Genomic DNA, 16,667 nt, shown 5'->3' with positions numbered 1-16,667 from the left:
AGACATAAATTTGAAACCATAATTTATTTTTTAATTTTTCCCTTTTTTTTTAAACTATTACTGTAGTAATGTTGGTTTATTAGAACATTATGTACAGTCTTATACTTTAGCACCTGTATATACTGGCAGGTGATCACCACCGAGAGTTCAGTCTCCATCCTCTGCCCTCTTTACCACCACACCTGCCCCCAACCTCCTTCCCCTGTGGATCCACCATTCTGTTCTCAAAATCTAAGAGTTCGTTTTGTAAAACTGAGTATTTTTATGATTTTTAAAGATTTATTTATTTTTGCATATAAGAACTGGGGTGTAGACCAGAGTATGGGGGCAGTGAGAGGATTCACCAGAGACAGATTGGGGAACAGAACAGGCAGACTGACTGAAATACACTGCAGAGGGGAGCAGCAAATGAGACAGGAGACGTCTGCTGCACCATGTGGGTAGCTCCCTGGCGGGGGATCGAACTCATGCTGCAATGGCTACAGATCGCTTCTTAGTGCTGAGACTTAACCGCTTGCACCACCAAGGTTTCAATGATTTTTATTATACTGCTCCTTCCTGCCGCATACCTGGGTGATGGCAATCACATGCCAAGTTGCTTCTCTGCTGCTCGGCTTCCCACACTGCTACGCTTTAACAACCTGGAAACGGTCACCTCGTTTCACCTTGAGCCCCATCAGGCCCTCTGATGGCCCCCTGTTTAGCTCTTGCAGTGCTTTGATGTTACTTGCATCATGTGGGGTCAATAGCCCAGGCAGAAAACTCTCCCCATGTTTACTAGTAAGTCGTCTCCCTCAAACTTCACACTCTTCTATACGGTGATTTTGTTGTGAATCCCCTGGACCCTGTTGGCCACTCCTGGGCATCTGCTGTCCTCCTCTGTGACCATTGAGCATCTTCCTCTGTCATCTTGAATTCTGTTTCTGTATGTGCATGTGCACACACATAACACACACACACAGACACAAGAAAGTGCCTTTGAGCCACTGAAATACAACTTACCCATAATTGGTTTACTTCAAGTATCTACTTTAATTACACATGCCATCAGTGATACGCATAGTAACACCATGATGTGATATCTGTATCTCGAGGGAAGAGAGTGGCATAGCCCTCTTTGACGGAATTGAAAATACAAGAGTCACTAACATGAAATATAAAGACCAAATTCTTTGCCGTGAGGTTCAGTGTCCAGCACAAGTGATGACCTTCTTGCTGGTCTACCTTGTCTCCCAGGAAGACCATCAGTCCCTCCTGAGAGCCTAGTACTCTGTATTAATGCTCAGGTACCCTCGCTGCGGTCCTGTGGCTGCATTATTATGGCATCCCCGAAGTCTTCTTCGTGACAAAGCCACGATTCTAGTCTAAGTCTCTCTGACTCGAAAATCAGTTTTCTTAACTTCTTTTCTTGCCAATAGGTGGATCCCTCTCACCGTTACCTTGACAAGAGTCCAGTTCTACTGCCATGGCTTTAAACATAATACCCCAACTCAGGAACTACCTGTTACTGAAAATTTGCCTCAGAAATGAACTCTTCAAGGAATCTTTCCACCACCAGCCTTCAGTCATATCACTTTCTCTGATGTAGATTTGCTTTAGGTGATCCTTGAATTCATCGGTAGGCTGGTGTTGTCTTCCCCAGGGAAATAATTAGTTGCTTGATAGAAGCCACGGAAGCCAGAGTATATCATCTCTAGGACATTGCTCCCTGCTGGTGTTTCCCTCTCACCCACAGTTCTGTGTCCCCAGTAGGTGCTCAAAAATGAATTCAATGTTACGTGACTAACTCTTCGAGGACAGGCAAAAGATTCACTCCTCTGTCATTGAAGTGAGATCATTCACAACTCTCTGGATTGATTTTAAGTCCTCTAAATTTTGAATTAACTTCCCTGGAGGCTATCAGATAACGTGTCTTATATAATATCTCAATTAACATCCCTGTTGATGTTTTTAAAACTGAGTAGAAAGCCAACTTCGTTACTTTTAAAAGATTAAATTGATAGAGGATAATTTGTCCAATTTCATACTTTTCCTTAGCCCTCACAGCTCCTTTCTGTGTAAGACAGTGTGCTTTATGTCCATTTAAGGCAAATTGTGAATCCTCTTTTATCACTAAGCTCCTCAGAATAATTGAGCAAGAACCTTAGCAAAGTGGGAGAGAGAACCCCACATGAGAAAGAGCTTTGGATCTGTTTTCCAAAATCAGGTCATGGAGGGAAAGAGGAGGTGGTGCTAAGACTTGGCAGCCATCCAGGAGCAGAGAGTTTTGTTGCTACAGGTTGAAGGTCATGGAGAGGGTCAGTCCAAGTGTGTCTGCTGAGGCTGAAAGTGAATTTGAGAAGGCGGTCAAAGGTAAGAGCAATGACCGCCCGCATCAAAACTCTGTGAGCCTTAACCCCACCCCCACTAATATCCCCACTCTCTTGTCTCTACCTCCTTCCAGCATCTGAATTTTCATTCATTCTAATACACAGTTTAGCAGGAACTCCATGAATCAGTGCCATTGATTGGTTTTGTTGTTTGCTTAAGGATTGATTTGGAAATCTCCATAATCCAATCTGCCTTAATTTACACTTTGCAGTGTTAGGGTATATTTAGAATGACTGATAAGTCCCAGACTTAATCTCTCCCAAGAAACTTAATCTCTCTCCATAAAATTTGTAAGATAATTATGTTTCAAGTGATCAAGAAAGACTGTAGGTGTGAAAACAGTTTCAGTAATAGGCATACCTTGGGGGAAGTCAACAATTTTGGCTTAACTATCTGAAAGAACATGCTAAATCACAACTTGTTAAACAGCCATGTCTCACAAAAAAAAAAAAAAAGAAAAAGAAAAGCTTTTCAAGTGAAAATTTTGAGGGCATTATATTTATCAAAGAGGATGAAATGTCTTGAGTGTTTAGCATCAAGAACTTTGATAGAATACCTGTTTGGGTTTGGTTTTCTTTTTTAATGTTTTGTTCTTCAATGGATCTCTTGCATTCAGGAAAATTAGGTGGATTTACACAAGAAAATAACACCATAGATTCCGGAGAACTTGATATTGGCCGAAGAGCAATTCAAGAGATTCCTCCCGGGATCTTCTGGAGATCACAGCTCTTTATTGATCAGCCACAGTTTCTTAAATTCAATATCTCTCTTCAGAAGGATGCATTGATTGGAGTATACGGCCGAAAAGGCTTACCACCTTCCCATACTCAGGTAAAAAGGAGGCTTTGTTGTCAATAAGATGAAAAGTGCTAGTTTGCATTTTTGAAGTTCTTCTGTTTCTCAAGTTCGGCTGTTTAACTGTTGGACCACTTTTATATCGATCTTTTCCAGTGAAAAGAATTTCAAGTGTAAATTACATTTATCTTGAGGTTTGTGAATTAGAAGGAAGAACAGCATTTTCTTCCTGACTTGCTTTAACCATTATTGATTGATTAAAATGTACTAAAATTTGGGAGTAATTTAATGAATATTGAACAGCATTTGAGCACCAAGTAAAACACCATGGATTTTGCAAGTAGTTTGCTGCAAAGATTCTATGAAAATTCTGTGAGTTTATCCCTTTCACGTAGTAGACTCAAGACATTCAGCTCAAACATCTGCTCACTCTTTCTGCCAGATTTACTCAGAGTAAAGAAATTATGGGAGAACATAAAAATAAATATGATGGTAGGTGCTCTTCCCCCCCTCAAGCCACAAGTTCTCATGAAAAATACTGAAAAAGACCTTTCTTAGATAACCATGGATGATTGCAAAGAGTGTAGTTCTCAAAACCACTCAAATAATCTTGTATCAGAGACACAGAAAACTTTATAGTCAATTTGCTGGTATGAAAATCACCTCAAATAACAGCTGCAGTTGAAGAGCTGCTTTTTCATAATCTCCTATCAGGTCATGGTATGTGAATGGGAAATTGTGGTTTGGACAAGGTCTAGAAAGTCTAAAAGAAATTATTTAAATTACCTACCATAAAATTGAAGCTCAGACTTTTCCCAAGATCAACTACTAGGTTAGTAGATAAAAATACTAGATAATCAGCTTATTTACCCGTGGAATTTTATGCTGATTTTAATATGATATTTGGAATAAGCACTGGAAGATTTTACATATGTGTTTTATATTATGTCATTTTGCAAGAAATGCTTTCCTATGACCTATGAAGAAAAATTGGTCATACGCTGATTTAAAAAAAAAAATCACTTCTTTAAAGATGAATAAGAAAATTTAAACACGCTTCCTCCAGCGTCCATCATTGTGAATCAGGGAACGTTTCATACACAAATAAATTACATAGCTGTGAAATTTTTAAATATCTTGGTTTGGTGTATTCATTTTTCTGATTTAACATTTTTCATAACTACATTATTAAAGAAAATGCCTTTCATCTTTGCACATCCAACTTTCATTGTGTATTAGTGTCCAATTTTAAATTTTAGATTACAACTACATTTGATTCCAGTTCATTTTACAGGTGACAGATTAGGATGTAATAACCAGATTTTCTTAAATAGCAGTGGGCCTCTGTCACTTCAATTACAGCAGTTAAATTGCATTCAGCAATAGTCCAGTGAAATAGAAGAGCATGTTTTTTCCATTGAAACCACATACATGATTTTTTTTTTTTATAACTCAAGAACAATCCCTTTAAGCTAAGCACCACCCTAGCATGCAACCCATATTTAGTCTCAGAATATAATTGCAGGTGAACAATCGTGATGTACACTTTGAAAGTTGAAAGATTTAAAGTTGACTCTTTGAGCAGATGAGTTTTGTGGAGGTGCTGTTTCAGATTTTCTCATGCTCCTTGTATTTAAACCCAATATACTTGATACCCACTTTTCTTTTCTACCACGATATATGTGTTTAAGTAGGTTGTGCCTTTTCTTAAGCTCCACAGTTATTAGAGTTCCTTTCTCTGGTTTACTCAAGATCGACAGAGCAAACAACTCTTTCTGAGTTCAGTGTTTAAACATGAAATATGCTATAAAGCAGCCCAAATTGAACGCCTCTGTGTTTCTGGGGAATGTTAAATAAATCAACCTGAAATAATTAAAACTGGCCAGCCATTCAGAATAGTCACTTGAGTTTTGAAAGTCTTTGTGACCCTTTATAAAACTGTCCGTTTGATTGTTGCCAAGGTTTCAATTGACTTTCTTCTCCCTGATGCCCAATTCATTCTCCTGGACAGCACGAAGCCTGAGGAAGCAATTTAACGCTTTACACTTAATAGTGTGCTGTATCATTTAAGTGCATGTGCGTGACGCCTGTTTTCGAATGGGGTCTGAGACCTGGGTACTAAGCGCACCCCTATCACTTTTTGACCTTCTGACCTTGAACAAATCCCTTCACTTCTCTGCACTTCAGTGTCAATCTGTAAGATAAAAGAGTTGGATTGGATGGTCTCTAAAATCCCTTCCTCCTCTGTATTGCAATGATTTGCAGCAAAACTATCCCAGCACGAAAGGTTGATTTAAGAACACAGGTGTGGTACATATACACCATGGAATATTACTCAGCATTCAAAAAAGATAAACACATGCAATTTGCAGCAACATGGATGGAGCTGGAAGGGATCATGCTCAGCAAAATAAGCCAGAAAGAAAAAGAAAAATACCGGATGGTCTTACTCATAGCAGGAATCTAGAAAACTTAAATAAGGGACCAGGAAAAAGAATAACTATAAGAAAGAAAATATCAAAATCAACAAACAACTATGAACCAGAGACACTCTATGGGGGATGGGAAGCAGGGAAAGTAGGGATTGGGGTCAAAATAAGGGGGTTGTAATTGTATGGGGAATATAAAAATAAAATTTAAATTTAAAAAAGTTAAAAAAAAAAGAACACAGGTATATAGTTGCCGTGGAGTTTGTTATTAAACGTCATGGGTTTAATAACTGCATTGAGTTAAACAAGAGTAGTCTGGTTCTTCAGAAATTCGAAATTCTTCAGAATTTTACCTCCTCCAAAATGATAAGACTGAACTTTGTCCTAAAAATAACATCAGATCTTAAGGCTTTCCCCCACATGAAATCCACATCTCCATCTTATCAGTAGGTGTTATAAAGCAAAGCTCAGGTTTGCCCAAAAATCCATACTTTACACCCTAAAAACAAAGGTTATAGAGTATTTCTATTCCATGTAATTTGTTCACTTTCCAAAGGGGTGGTTTTAGCACTAAGCAGGGAACTTTTCTTTGGATATCTGAATAAGCCTCCTCTGGGGTGGATGTAAATTTCTCTGCAGAATAGCCCAGCACTGGGAAGATGCCCAAGTGTCAGTTACTCCTGCCAACTCCATCATGCACGGTACTCCCGCCTTATCTTCTTGTTTGTAGTGTGAGGCAATTGGCGATCTCTGTGAGAAAGTGTTGGTTATGAGTGTATACTTGAAAGACAAGTTGAAACTCAAAATTTCCTCCCTTTCACTTTTTAATTTACCATCAGTTTACAATAGTGTGTAAGATACAGGAGCACAGTATATAACCCACACCGAATCCACCGCCAAAATTCTAGTGCCACCCTCCCACCATCAAATTGATCCCTGTTACCTGTTCCTCCTGCATCCTCTCTGGTAACCACCATATTTTTCTGTGATTCTTGGAGTTATTTTTCTTGTGTTTTATTGTCAGTTGTTTGTTTTTGTTATTTATATTCCACAAATGAGTGAAGCCACCCGTGTCTTTCACTGTCTGACTTATCTCACCTAGCAGCATCACCTCAAAATCCAACCATATTGTCCCCAAAGGCACGATTTCATATTTTTTAATAATTGAGTAGAATTCCATTGAGTATAAATGTCAGATTTTCTTTATCCAATCATCTGTCAATGGGCATTTGGGTTGATTTCATGTCCTGGCTGTTATGAATTATGCTACTATGAGCTAAGGGGTGAGTAAATCTTTCTGTATTAGTGTTTTCATACATTTGTATAAATACATAGCAATGGTATTGTTGGGTCATTTTCACCTTTAGTTATTAAGAAACATACATGAATATTAAATAGGAGGAGACCTTAATAGACTATCTCCTGACCTAACTAACATAAGACCACTCGCTGACTTGGAAAGTTATGGGTTTACGACTGTATTCCAAACTACTTAAGCTTACCCAACTTTGTATCAGTTGGAGAATTAAGTCAATCATAAAAACATACTGCCCAATAAGAGAAAAAAATGGTGGTGAAATTGAAATATAGCGATGGCACACAGTAAGAAGTTTTCCTCGTCCCTATAACTGTATATTGCACAGAAGTCCAGTTGATCAGCAACTTGATTCCAAGAGTTTGAGGAGAAGAAAAAAGAGGGGCAGATAACGCATCCTCTCTCTGACCACAAAACACTCTTCCTCATCCTCAGTACGACTTTGTCGAGCTCCTGGATGGCAGCAGGCTGATCGCAAGAGAGCAGCGGAACCTGCTGGAAGCCGAGAGAGCAGGGCGGCAGGCGAGGTCCGTCAGCCTGCACGAGGCCGGCTTCATCCAGTACTTGGACTCTGGAATCTGGCATCTGGCTTTTTATAACGATGGGAAAAATGCAGAGCAGGTGTCTTTTAATACCATTGTGATAGGTAAGAACAGTCTGCGATTCTTCTTCCAGGCTGCAGACCAAACACTGTTGACTAGCAACTAAATGGTCTCCACCAAGTTTGAGTGGTTCCTAGGGTGTCCGAGCCAGAGGTTCAATGTGAGAACTATTTTTTTGGTTTTTTTTTTTTTTTGGTTTTTTTTTTAATAAATATGTGACAAGCCAGGAGGCACTGGAAGCTTGGAGCAGGACGTGTGAAGACATTTGCCTTTGAAATGTGCTGCTTTGCTTTGCTTTGTTTTGTGGCCTGGCTCACAAGTAGCAATGAATTCTTTCTCCTTTTATTTTTGTGGGGTTTTTTGGTTTTTTATTTTTTTAAGATTTATTTATTTATACAAGCACTGGGCACAGTCAGAAGTGCAGGAGGGTGAGAGGATTCGCCAGAGCCAGAGCGGGAACAGAACAGGCAGACATGAAATACACTGCTGAGGGGAGCAGCGGGCCACAGGAGAGGTCTGCGCGCCATGTGGGACCCTCCCAGCGGCCGGGGATCAAACTGGTGCTACAGAGGCTGCGGACAGCTTCACAGCACGGTGCTCAACTGCTGCACCACCAGGGGAGGCCGTCTTTTATTTTTGTGTTTTGGCTTGGAACCAGGCCATCCTCACCTCCTTCACCATGTAACTTAAAATGCTCAAGGAGACACAGTTTACCCTGTGGGAGAGGCAAGACTAGATCACCAAGGTCCCTTCTTTCTCGCTTCTGCAGAGTCGGTGGTGGAATGCCCCCGAAATTGCCACGGGAATGGAGAGTGTGTTTCTGGAACTTGCCATTGCTTTCCAGGATTTCTAGGTCCGGATTGTTCAAGAGGTAGGCGAGTCTGAGTCTTTTCTTAAGCCCATATAAATAACCTGTAAAAACAGGAGCGATGCAAAAAACCACCAAGACAGGAAAGAAAAAGGGGTCGGGGGTGGGAGGCGGGGGGCTTCCTCCCTGTCCCAGGGAGGTGTCTTTTCATCAGAACCCAGCAGCGGTGAGCGAGGCGGGTAACCCTTCTGTGCTGTTCTGTCTCGCAGCGGCCTGCCCGGTGCTGTGCAGCGGCAACGGCCAGTACTCCAAAGGCCGCTGCCTCTGTTTCAGCGGCTGGAAGGGCACCGAGTGTGACGTGCCCACCACCCAGTGCATCGACCCCCAGTGCGGGGGGCGCGGGATCTGCATCATGGGCTCTTGCGCTTGCAACTCGGGATACAAAGGAGAAAACTGCGAAGAAGGTAACCGTGTCGGTATTCACCGGGGTCTGTTGCTGGCTTCCTCAAGAGTCACATTATATTTGCCATCTTCACTCTGGCAGAGGAAGCTTCTTCTGGGCTCTTTCCCAAAGTCACCGTGATGTCCTTCGAGATGGACGCATTGTCCTGTTAACATTTTAGCTAACAAAGGAACAACCACCTAGAGTGTGAGCGATTTCTTTTTGATGTTGAGGAAGGAAGCAAGCATTTGAGTCTTGAAGCCCGCAGCGGACTGTTTTGCTTTTTTTTTTTTTACAGTTTTTCATATTGATGCCACCTTCTGCACCTTCTGTATCCAGCATGTTGGCATCTCTGGAAAACCAGAATATTCAATATACTATACCAGTGACAAAAGTGTGACGTCAGGTTGGTCCCGTGACTGCGTAATGATCTCAGTCACCTGCTAGACAGCCAGGTGCAGCTGTTTTTTCAGAAAGCAGAAAAGCACCATTCCTGTTCTTCAATCGAATTGATTTTATTGATCTGCACACACAAAGTCATGCAATTAAGTCTCTGGAATTAAATTTTCAGGCCATTGACCCTACAAGTGTAAAGTTTTATTGAGTCAAATTGCCAAATTAAATCTCGTCATCTAAAGCACATTACAGTGAATTAAGAAGGATAGAGCGTGTGCAACTCATTTATTTCTCAAACAGTTTGAGGGCCCCTTACAGCTGTCAGTCCTCAGTGATCAGGGATTAGGTCAGATGATGCAGATTTCGTTATAGAGAAGCCAAGACTCAGTAATGTGTGATTAGACAGAACAGAGGGCAATCGCCTGAAATCTCAACCGCCTATGTATGTAATTCATGAAAATTACAAATGCCTGCAAGAGCTTCCGTGACCTAGATGGCCTGATTCTTCATGCTTGATTGTAGGATTCTTTGCCTTTTTAGACATAAGTTCTTGAATATGGTAAATGTGATTCTCCAAAATGTTGCTAGAACCTAGATTAGGGCTTTATTCTGCATGTGCTATGTACCACGTCTCCTAGCCTGACTCTCCCTTCTTTACCCAGCGGACTGTCTCGATCCCGGATGTTCAAATCACGGCGTGTGTATCCACGGGGAATGCCACTGCAGCCCCGGATGGGGCGGCAACAATTGTGAAATCCTCAAGACCATGTGTCCCGACCAGTGCTCCGGCCACGGCACGTACCTCCAAGAAAGTGGCTCCTGCACCTGTGACCCCAACTGGACCGGCCCAGACTGCTCCAATGGTGAGGGCGTGAGCGGAGAGCTGTTCCCTGTTTGCACGGTTTAGCTGAACACTAAGAGATTTAATTTTTTTAAACACACTGCATTTAATGTAGATTTTGTTAAAGGGATTATTTCTAGAAATACATGGTAAAAATAATGAAGTTTCGTCATCTTATGAAAGGGAATCAGGCTTAGTCAATTTGCCATTGAAATGCATGCTTTAGGATTATTGTAAAGAATAATCTTTCACTCGTGCAAAACACTGTCTTTTTAACACTTGGGGCCTGTGAGCAGCTTAGGAATTTAAACACATTATCTCAATACAGGCAAAGCTCAACTCAAAAATTGTTTAACAACCTCAGGTTCAACATGATCATATAACAAAGAGTGTATGTACATCTATAAGTACTCTGATGTATGTATGTTGGTTCAGCACTGAGTTTGCAATTATAATAGAAAAGGCAGGCAGCCATTTCATCAAGCCAGTCAAGTATTTATTGAGCATCACTCTGTACAGGGCACTGATAGGCCTCGTAGGGGTGAAAGATAATGAATCAGTCCTGCCCTCTGAAATGACTTTGAGAATTTTTTGACCATGACTTAAATGACCACCAGAACATTTTTACATCACGATCTATGCAAATTCCCACATAACTGCAGCAAAAGCTTTGAAAGTGATACATGCTAATTTCCTCTTATTCTATTGTTTTTAATGCCGGTTGCAACCCATGAATTAATTCCATGACCCACTCATTAGTCACACCTTTTGAAAAGACACTGTTCTGTCTAAAAGATGACAGTTTCATTGGGGAGATGACATACATGAAATAATCAGAAACCAATATATTCCTGTTTAATATTTTGGAGAGTGTTGCATGGAGTATGTGCTAAGTTCAGTTACATTCAGAAGGGTATTCCTGCCTTGATAAATACTGAAAGTTTTTAAGGAGAATTTTATTAACATTTCTTGCCTTCCTTTAAAGATTGCAATGGAAGGGGAGGCATTTTTACTAGGAGAATTTCTAGTATTAGAAAATAGTTCAGAGCATGAACTCTGAAATGAAAGCTAGGGTTCACCTCCAAGCTCCACTTCTGACTGACTACGTACCTGGGCAAATTACCATAGGCATCTCCTGTTTACTCATCTCTGAAATGGAGTTAACCCCATTTTATGTCTTAAATTTGTAAGATGTTGCTTCACAGATTTGCTGTGGGAATTATTTGAATTAATACACAGGAAGTACTTAGTACAGTGCTTAGCTGTCATCAAGTCTAAATATGGCTATCACCACCTCTACTACTTCTGTTACTCCTCTAAGCAAAGACACCAATGGGAGAATATCATTATAGACAGGGGACAGTGAAGAAAGAGTATTTGAAGGTAAAAACTAGGGTGGGCCTGAGTTAGGGGGTGCAGTTTAGAAATGATGGTGTAGATAATGGAGAACTCACTCATAGTGATGATGTGTGTCTGCTAACGTGATGAGACAGTATTTTAGGAGAATAACCATATAGATTTTGTGTCAGAGGGTGAATAGTGAGGCTTTGACGACTAGAAGACAAATCCAAGCACTTTCCCAGCAGTATGAAGTGAGAAGGACATGAACCCACTTGGAGTTAGCAGAAATGAAAAGGACCATCTGAGGCATGTGCCAGAGGCAGTGGGAGGATAAACGAGAAGCAGAAGGTGAAAGATTCTGTTTGTGCACTCGGACCACCTAAGCAAAAATAAAAAGAAGAAAAAGACAAGGAAAAGGAGAAGAAAAGGAAAAGCAGAGGAGGGAGAGACACAGTAAAGAGGAAGGGAAGGAAGGGGCAGAAGGCAAAGGGCAGATTTTGTTAGCAATTTTGAGTAAAGGAAAACATTCTGCATCCAATTCAGTGAACGAATCTCTCGCCCGCAGCCCCACCCACGCTGGCTGCCCTCGGCTCTGAACCCAGCTGTTTAACAGGATTCTGGGGCTGAACCACCTGTGCTCAAGTCTCGGTCTGGTTAGTCACTGGCGGAATAATGCTGGACTAGTTATTCAACTTGTCTGTGCCTCCCTTTCTTATATGGTAAATAGGATAACAGTGCTGCCTTATGCAGCTGTCAGGAATAAACAGTTGATGTGTGAAAAGCACTTAGAATAGCACTCAGTAAGGAAGAACTCAGTAAGTGTTGGGACCTCTCTGGTGGCCTAGGGGTTGGGTCTCAGCGCTACCACTGTGAAAGCCCCCAGCGAGCTGACCCACATGGCGCAGCAGACCTCTCCTGTCTCCCTGCTGCTCCCCTCAGCAGTGTGTTTCAGTAGATCTGCCTGTTCTGCTCCCCACTCTGTCTCTGGGGAATCCTCTCACCCCCCCCCCACACACACACACACACCACTGGCCTACACTCTAGTTCTTATGCTCAAAAGTAAATAAATAAAATATTTTTTAAAAAAACCTCAGTAAGTGTTAACCATTAATGGGAGTGGTGGTGATGTGGGTAATAGCTCAGGTAGTAGAATTCAAGAGGCTAATTTTTCTTTTTCCTACTTAATTGCTCATCATTTCATAGGAATGTCCATATAAAATATTGATTGGAATATGGTGCTGCAAATATGAAATTTATGAAATGGAAGTATTTCTATTAGTATGACCCCATAGCACAAAGCTTAATGAAATCTTGCTTGGCTGCTAATTAACATGTTTTCAGGGGAAAAAAAAAAAAACTAGTAATTTTTACAAATCACTCTTTCTTGGCATTCTGAGAAACCTGGATAAGGTGACATGTCTGCCACCCTATGATTCAATATCAGGTTATCGGAATGACAGATTTATATGCCTCTGTTTACCAATTACAAATTCCTTTATGGTTGTTTCCAGCTTTTACCTGTTGTAAATAGTGCTGCAATAAACATAGGGGTAAAGGTGCTCTTTGGAATCAATGTTTTTGTGTCCCTAGGTAGATCCCTAGGAGTGGAATTGCAGGGTTATATGGTAGCTCCATTTTTAGTAGACTGAGGAATCACCACACAGCTTTCCATCGTGGTTGGACCAGTTTGCACTCCCACCAGCAGTGCAGGAGAGTGCCTTTTTCACCACACCCTCGCCAACATTTGTTGTTGCTTGTTTTGTTTTGTTTTGTTTTTGATACACGCCATTCTTACTGGTGTAAGGTGGTATCTCAATGTGGCTTTAATTTGCATTTCCCTAATTATAAGGGATGTTGAACCCAAATGCCCAAAAATAGATGACTGGATCAAGAAGATGTGGTATACATACACAATGGAATATTATACAGCAATCAAAAAAGATAAACTCATGCCATTCACAGCAATGTGGACGGAGCTAGAAGGACTTATGCTCAGCAAAATAAGCCAGAAGGAAAAAGAAAAATATCGGATGTTTTCACTTATAGCAGGAATATAGGGGAACCAAATATGACATCAGTGTAAAAAAATAATAACAGTACAAAACACAACAAAGCAAAAACAGACAATTATAAACCAGAGACATCCTGCAGAGGAGGAGCAGGGAGAGGGATCAGAGGGAGGGAGGGAGGCGCACAGGGAACTGAGGTGATGGTGCACGGGTGCCTTGGGGAAGGAAACTCTACGGGGACTACGCCAGAGGGAGTGGGGGGAAGCAAATATTGTTTTTAAACAATTTTAATGAACAATGATGTAAAAAAATTTTAAAAATTAATATATAAACAAAATAAAAACGTACTGCAGAATAAAAAGAAAAAAAATTCCATTATGGAATCCCAAAGCAAAGAAAGTTCATGAAAGCTAATTTTCAGTATTAATGGAAAGCTTTTGTTGAACCCATGAGTTAAGGAGGCAAGTTAGGCATTTTCTTCCTTGCTGTCTACCTCGCTCACCTTCTTTTCCCTCCTACCCTTCTCCCTCCTTTGTTTCTTCCTGTTCTTCTGTCTCCCTCATCTTTGACCATACATTTTTATAGACAGATCAGGTTTATCATGTGTCTATTACTACTTCATAGAAATGTTATTGTTAACCATTAATGGAACTGGTGGTGATGGTGGTAATTTTTAAGGTAGTAGAATATTATTAGAAAGATTGTATTATTAGAAATATTTAAATATTAGTAGTATTTGGAGTTAGTAGAAATGAAAAGGACAATCTAAGATGCAGACATTATATTACTGATCCAGAGAGCTTGGGGAACCAGGAACCTTGGTTTGAAAATTCATGATCAATGGAGCAAATAACGTGTATAAAGTAAATATGAGTCAAGACGTAAATTAGGGACTGGATCACAGAAGGACTTGATAGCTCACTGAAGAGTTTTTTGGAAATCACTACCAACCAATATTTATCAAACATGGGTGTGTGGCATTATTTTAAATGGCACGTTAACTTGTTTTGCCCTCCATTCTTAATTGTTGGAATCAAAGTAAGGATTTAGTTATTCCTGTTGAGTTTTCATTTATATTTCCAGCTTCTATGGTAAAAAATGCATCCCATACAAAGATCCAATTAAAGTTTATAGATATAATTATATGTATCATAAAACTGCTTATTTCAGATGTCTTATGCCTCCATCGGTAAGAAAAGCATGATAATATTAACTATAGAATGCACACATTTGAAATATTTCATTCTAATTTTTTCCACATAGTTATCTAAGAAGGGAAAGCATAGGAAAATCGACCCCTTTTGGCTTCATATAAAATTATTTAACACGTTACCTGAATTATAACAGCTAGTCTGTAATTAATATTAAATAGCTCGCAAGGTAAATTAGGCTCTTAAAATAATACTTGTTATGAATGTCAAATATTATATTAAAAAATTATAATACATATATTAAAAGAGTGAATTGTCAAAATTCTGTCACAGTTGTACATGCTTAAACTGATTTTTTTTTCATGCTGCTGTATTTCACTATTTCCCTCATATATAAAGTGACTGTGTACACATAGTAGCCAAGGTCTTCACTTTATTCATCTTTAGATCCCCAGTGCAAAACACTTAACATATATTAAACTCTGAATATAAAGAGTTACAAACTGAATACAATAGTCTTCTTTGGAAGAATGTAATTCAGCTCAGAAAAATCTTTATTAAACTTTTAGCTGCAAAATGAAAACTTGCTCAAAATTATTAGTAAAGATCTCAAGCATGCATATATTCATCCTGTGAAAATATCAAGGTCCGTGTGCCTCAAATTTACCTGCGTATTGCATAGTTCCCACTGGAAGTTTATAAAACATTATTCTTCGTTTTTGTTCACTTACATGGAAGGCTTAAAATTTACCAGGTGTAATTCTGAATTTCTAACTAACTGAATCATAAAGCAAAAACAGTTTACCAGCTACCTCTTCTGTTGTTGTGGAAACGACCTTCAGGTATCTAAATTCAATAAGTAGATGGTACACCTAAGAAAACATTTGCTTAAGCTGCTAAAAGAGAAGAAATGAATTATTTCCATCCAAAAGTTTATAGGTTTGAAAGCCACAGAGCTTTTCCTCTATCTTCATCCGCAGTTTGTCCATTAATTAGCCCTTCAATTCCACTTCAATTAAATTAACTCTAATTAATAAGTTCATTACAAAGATTGACGCACCTTGCTCAAAGCTAGTGTGCTAAACGCTGATAAACACCTTCACCCTAATGAAAAATTGATTAGATTGAATAAAAAGGGTACCTCGGAAAGAAACCTCTTTTTTTCTGGAGCTGAGTTGATGTTCTGTTGCTCTCAAGTTAATCAAACCATCTTGGATCTCTTAATCAAAAATTTAATTCAAAGGAGATAGAAAATGTGACATGAAAAAACACCCAGCATCTCCTGCAGTTAACAGTCTTGGCTGCTGCTTATAAGAAATGAGGCCACCGAGGCGCCTGGGTATGGTGTCCGGTGCCAGGGCCCGGCCAGAGGAGGTGGCGTCTGAGAACTGCTCTTTGGGCAGTGAAGAGGGGAAGCAGGAGCACACAACCTCAGAAAGTTACTGGGTTTAACTTAAAAATGCGGCCATAGTCCATTTTCTGCTGGTTAGAAGGAAAGGCAGCATTTTTCCTTCTACAAGGAAACAAAAATGGGATAGCCTTGCAGTCTGAGCAAAAGGAGATAGTTCATCAACTTGACTTTATATATAAAGTAAAAAATAAAATATCCTTCCAAGTTCTCTCTGTGTCTCTCACTCCTATTTAAAGACCTTAAGAAAGTTTTTTAAGAAGAAAAATCACTCCCGTCACCTGAATTCCTTTTAAAGCCCTAACTATTAAAGTTTTGCAGCCACTCCCCACCCCTCCCCTGCCCTGTCACCTGCACCCTGTCCCATAATTCTAGTAAATGAAAATCCTTATTTTTCATGGGACAGATTCTCAGTAGTTAATTATGGTTCTAGGTACCTTGTATCTGACAACAGTGCAAGTTTACTAGCGAGCAAAAGCAACAATCTCGGCTATGTAACCAGCACCTAGTGTGACAGATACAAGCTAATGAGCATGCCATGATAGATTCTGTTTTAAGGAATGCTTATGAATATTTTAAACATTGACACCATAGGATTAGAATTGCCCCTTCGTGTCATGCTACATGGTTATATAAAGCCCAACTCCTAGTAGGTGCCTGACATCCTCAGACACTGTAATATTTCACTGATTCGATGTTAACGCCGTGCATGTGTGGGTGTGCTTGTGTTCTTAGCTGCCAAAAGCTGCTCTGAGCTGCA

At 40.0% G+C, this 16,667-nt stretch overlaps 1 protein-coding gene across 8 annotated transcripts in view; it reads left to right on the top strand.

The window, feature by feature from the left end:
• TENM3 (teneurin transmembrane protein 3) overlaps positions 1 to 16,667 on the top strand; it is a gene marked incomplete at both ends in the record, with an annotated part of 409,334 nt that overhangs the window by 294,357 nt on the left and 98,310 nt on the right. For all 8 annotated transcript variants that reach the window (XM_084232543.1, XM_084232542.1, XM_084232541.1 and 5 more), the window contains 5 exons: positions 2,987 to 3,201; positions 7,345 to 7,555; positions 8,281 to 8,382; positions 8,589 to 8,783; positions 9,820 to 10,020. In XM_084232543.1, coding sequence (XP_084088669.1) covers positions 2,987 to 3,201; positions 7,345 to 7,555; positions 8,281 to 8,382; positions 8,589 to 8,783; positions 9,820 to 10,020 — 924 coding nt within the window. The remainder of the gene's footprint in view (positions 1 to 2,986; positions 3,202 to 7,344; positions 7,556 to 8,280; positions 8,383 to 8,588; positions 8,784 to 9,819; positions 10,021 to 16,667) is intronic.

The sequence above is a fragment of the Talpa europaea genome (assembly GCF_964194135.1).
Source record: "Talpa europaea genome assembly, chromosome: 4".
Taxonomy (NCBI): Eukaryota; Metazoa; Chordata; class Mammalia; order Eulipotyphla; family Talpidae; genus Talpa; species Talpa europaea.
This window is presented reverse-complemented; position numbering and strand designations above follow the sequence as displayed.